General features: G+C 40.1%; 1 protein-coding gene across 1 annotated transcript in view; it reads left to right on the top strand.

The window, feature by feature from the left end:
- The first annotated feature begins 984 nt into the window (after positions 1–984).
- The window catches only part of KL (klotho), a 24410-nt gene continuing 20773 nt past the window's right edge, over positions 985–4621 (top strand). Inside the window, exon 1 of the mRNA XM_009327860.1 lies at positions 985–1158. Coding sequence (XP_009326135.1) covers positions 985–1158 — 174 coding nt within the window. The remainder of the gene's footprint in view (positions 1159–4621) is intronic.

Raw genomic sequence — 4621 nt, 5'->3', positions numbered from 1 at the left:
TTTATATGCTTAACTTTTTTGCTCACTACTGTTTCTAGCACTGTGTTACTTTCTCTCTAAGCAGAGTGTGACTTAAAATCCATTAATGTTCCGTTTGCTTTTTGGGCTAGTAATGTATTCCGTTGCCACAACCTGTACTACTGTTCCCATTAAGGGTTCCTCCAAAGTCATGGTGCTTTTTTCATCCTCCTTGTTCAGCACATTTGTCTGATGATTATCCACTCTTGCAAAGTGGTATTATTGTCTTGGTTTGTGCTGTTTACTACACCCTGTGCAGTTCTGTGTGCTTGCATTTGTGGATTACAACTAAGTTCTCCTTGTCTTTTTCCCTTCTATCTTTTTTGCGGTATTTTGTGTACTTGACTATGTCAACAGGATTGGAGCCTGGCCTGTCCTCAAAGAGGTTCATGCTCTCATAGAGGGCTTTGCAGGTCAGTCTCAGTTCTGGACTTTTTACATGTTTGTGTAGCTCCAGCACACCCAAAACAATTTTGATAGCAATGATTATATCTTGGTCTTCCCCTAAATACTGCCTGAGCATTGTGTCCCAGGTTCCAATCAGAGTCAAGTCTTTTAGCAGGGACTATTTTAGCTCCCTTCAGTACTGCAAGATTGTCTCTCAGCTTTAAATCACTCAGACTGCTCTGTACTTTTATCTTCTTTTTGTACTCTGTTTAAGAATCTCTCATATCTTTAATATTCACATGGGTCACAACATTCCTTGAACTATTTTTGTGCAGTTCCGTAATTAATCTTTTCTGTCAGAGGTAACGGAAAATGATTAAACACATCAAGTGTCTCAGAAGCTCTTGTTGTCAGAAATAAAGCTATTTTTATCTTGTCTCCCATTGCTTCTCAAAGTCAAATGCCGCTTAATTCTTTTCCAGATGACCTTTATATTTTCAGAGACTGTTACATCTCAGGAGACTTCAAACTGCTTTCCCAGCCCACTCATCTCTTGGTGCTTTAGTTTATTTGGACAGGATGTCGACTCCAGTGGTTGTGCCAGCCTGCCTGTGTGGTGAGTGGAGGGGAACCGGCACTTCTCATCTCACTCTTGTCTGGGCATTAAAAACGGCTTGGGCGAACTGTGGCCTAGAAGCTTTCCCCTCTGCCGTGCCTGTGAATTGCTCAGATGCAGGTGGTGACAAAAATGAGGTGAGATGAGTCCCCTCCCCTGAAGGTGTACGCCTGTGTTTGCACAGCCTCTGATGGTGACGGTGGGATTTGCAGAGTGCATTGCACAGTCCAGCTGCCTTCCCTCTGGCTGCCACACCACAGGGTACCTGCTGAGCAAGTGGCCTTTCAAGGCAGGATGAGTCCGAGAGAGCCTTAACTCACGTCCCATGCCATAATGTCTAGGCTTTCTGTACTTCAAAGGAGAGGTTTTCTACAGCAGTCACCTGACACAAGAAGATCAAGGGGGGTTTGGTTTCCTTCTGTCACATCGCGGTCACTTTGTGTCGCTCCCCTGTGTATCTATCTGTGATAATATTCACTTATGCTTATACATACAGTATGTGAAAGTACAAGCCTTCCCAGACTTTCATCTGCTTTTACACTTTTCATAAAATTCAAATTCAAAGTGTAAAAATAACTCTTATCTCCTTCCTTATCTTTTTGGGTTTTGTTTTTTTTTTTTCCTTCTACTAATGTTTTTGGAGTACCTGCAATGCATCTTGATGCCTGTGGCTTAGCTTCATGCTTTCAGCTTACTTTCTTTTTATTCTCATGCTAGCAAACCTCCTCTGTTTTGCCTGTGATGGGGATAAATGTTTTTTTTTTATCTAGCTGCTGTGCCTTCAGACAAGTATTTAATGCCATCTTTGGTGGTTTTTCTGTAGAGGTGAGTATCATACCAGAGGTATTGTTCTGGAGTTAATACACTGCTCTACAACTTAAGTTACCTGGTTTAATTTTTCTTCTTCTACGCATGTCATAATATCTCTGTTCCCAATTCTTAAAATAGGAATGGTATTGCTTCCTGCCTTATGTATGGCAGGCATAAATTCGTTCATGTTCATAAGGCATCAGCATGTTACAGTGACTAGCACAGTGCGAAAAACAGTGACTAAATTGTACTGAGAAAGGAATTGGAACAAAACAGTGTAGTTCAGGTGTGTGATCAATACTTAAAGCTATAATTGTAGCAAATTTTACATTAAGTGGTTATAGACTGAAAAATGTTCACTTGGTGTTCTAGGTACCATTTACAAGCCTAATTCTGGTCCCAGGTTGTTGAGATTGGTAAAAATAGCAAATTTATTGAATCAATCATTTGTGGTAAACATGGTTAACAGACTCTAAAAAGAAAAGTAGAAAAATACATATTTGAGAAGGAATTAGAGAGGGAAAATGAAGTTACTACATGACTAACATACTATCTATAGCAAAGTCCTGTGCTTTAATACATGAAGATATTATCTTACCAGTTTTGAAATATGGGAAGAACCTTAAGCAATTTTTAAATACCTGTATCTGTTACTCAGTGTTAAGAATATGATTTGCTTGTGAAAGAGAATGTTTGCACAAAGACTGTGTGGGTAAAACCTACTTGACTTTGGATTTAAGGGTGAAACATTACATGAAATGTGACATCCTTTGTTGTAGCTTTCAATTAAAATACTTGCTTTTGATGATGCAGGGGAAAAAACACATTATATTTTTCCCCTTCTTGATACAAGGCACATTCTGACTAATCATGTACTAGACTTTTCCATGTCATTCCAATAATTATATCAATTTCAGAAGGGCTTTTGATGTAGGACTGAATAATGACGTTTTTGTTGGAGGTACATCAGCCTGGTTTCTAGTAATCAAACAGCCTTTGCACATCTTTTCCAATTAACTCTTCTCTTTGCATTGCTAAATGAGTTTCAGTAACACTTTCCTATTCAGTTTCGTTAACATGCAAATAGAGAGTTAATACAGCATAGTTCATCTGAGCATGGAGAGCAGGTTATTTGTGCAGTTTATTTGTTAAATGAATGGTATTATTATTGGTTGAGAAGCCACACAACTTAAAATTGAGACCACTTGTGCTAGAGTAATGAACACAAATTATGGAGTCATGATGTTCCCAATTACAATTCTCGATTTGCTCTTGTGAAGGTTATGCATCATGATAGATGTAAGTGCCGAGAACTTGCGGAATGATACATATCAGTGCCAGTCTCAGGAAGGTCTTAATGATCTTGGGCAGGAATTTAGATGAGTAGTCAGGCAAACAAATGTCTGTGTATTACTAAATTGACTTTACCTCATAATTCTTGGACTGTGTAGATCTGTCCTGCAATAGAGTAGGACATGACTGTGTCAGATTATGAAGTCTGTTTGCCTGTGTTGAATTATTTCTGCTATCGCTGCAGGAATTTGGACTTTGTAGGACTAGCCCATGCTATGGCATTGCAGGGGGCTTTTCTGCCTTGGAAATGTGTTTGACACTTCACCAAGGCTGGATTCTGGCATTATTGACTGACTCATTCAGGGATCTCTTTAAGGCTGATCTAACATGATCAATATCAGAGTTTCACAAGTTGAGTATAAGTAGAGCGTGGTCTGAATAGATATATTGGGTGGGAAAGTCAGGGGAAGAAGACCATATCAATTTGAAAACAGGACTGTACTGGAGCCTGAAACCTGAGTGAAGGACAGACATACAAACGGACTTAGCTAAGGACAAGCTACATCTTGTCACTTTCTTTCATTTTCATGGTGATATAAAACTTCACGATTTTCTTAGTGATACAAGCATTTTAAGGGTAAGGTAAATGCTGTTTAAAAGATTTCCTGACACACTGTTCCTGAAGAATAGACGCTAGTAAGCACGGAGAGCCCCCATCCTAATTCACAGCTTTCCCAATACCAGCTTAGCTCAAGTCTCAGCAGGTTCAAGAATGTAGGGTAGTATCCCCCAAACAGGTATCAGCTAGGTGTTTGTTGTGTAACAATAGGTGCTACTCTCTGAAAGCAAGTAATAATGACAAGATTACCCAAATTCAGCAGCCTGGAAACCAGCACGCAGCTTTTAGCAGTTAGTTCTGCTCGTAACACGAGTGACTGCACAACTCTTCCTAGAGCCAGTTTGTAAACAGCCTTTTTTAGTAAGCTTTTCCAGTCAAGCTAAGTGATCTGTCAGCACTGCACATCTGTCTGAGCTAACAAGGAGCAAAGTAAGACCCCTCGGCACCTTGCAAAACCAGGGACATGGAGTCACCATGCTGTGTCAGTATAAGCACTGAAGTGTGGATTGCCATGATCTTAAACCTAGTCAGCTGTGAACTAAAAATAGGTACCAATAGGTAAGTCACTGAGATCAGAAAGTAAGATTTCTGATAAGTATAAAGGAACTGATGGTAGATTGGTTCCTATTTGTTTTCTTTGTATATGATCTGGGAGGCTAAACTCCAGTTGTAGGTAATAGACATCTAGGAGGTTTCAGTTGTCCCAGCAAAGGTATAGTGTCCTTTGAGCTGCCCTAGGATATTCTGCCTGGCCTCCAGTTGCTGCTCCAGAAGACCAGGGTCTCCCATTGGGTCCTGAATCATATCTGCCAGCCTCATTCAGGTAAGGCATCTCAAAAAGGTCTAGGGACCTACATTAAATCCTACTGCTAATCCAG

The sequence above is a fragment of the Pygoscelis adeliae genome, unplaced genomic scaffold (genome assembly GCF_000699105.1).
Source record: "Pygoscelis adeliae isolate BGI_AS28 unplaced genomic scaffold, ASM69910v1 Scaffold14, whole genome shotgun sequence".
Classification (NCBI taxonomy): domain Eukaryota; kingdom Metazoa; phylum Chordata; class Aves; order Sphenisciformes; family Spheniscidae; genus Pygoscelis; species Pygoscelis adeliae.
This window is presented reverse-complemented; position numbering and strand designations above follow the sequence as displayed.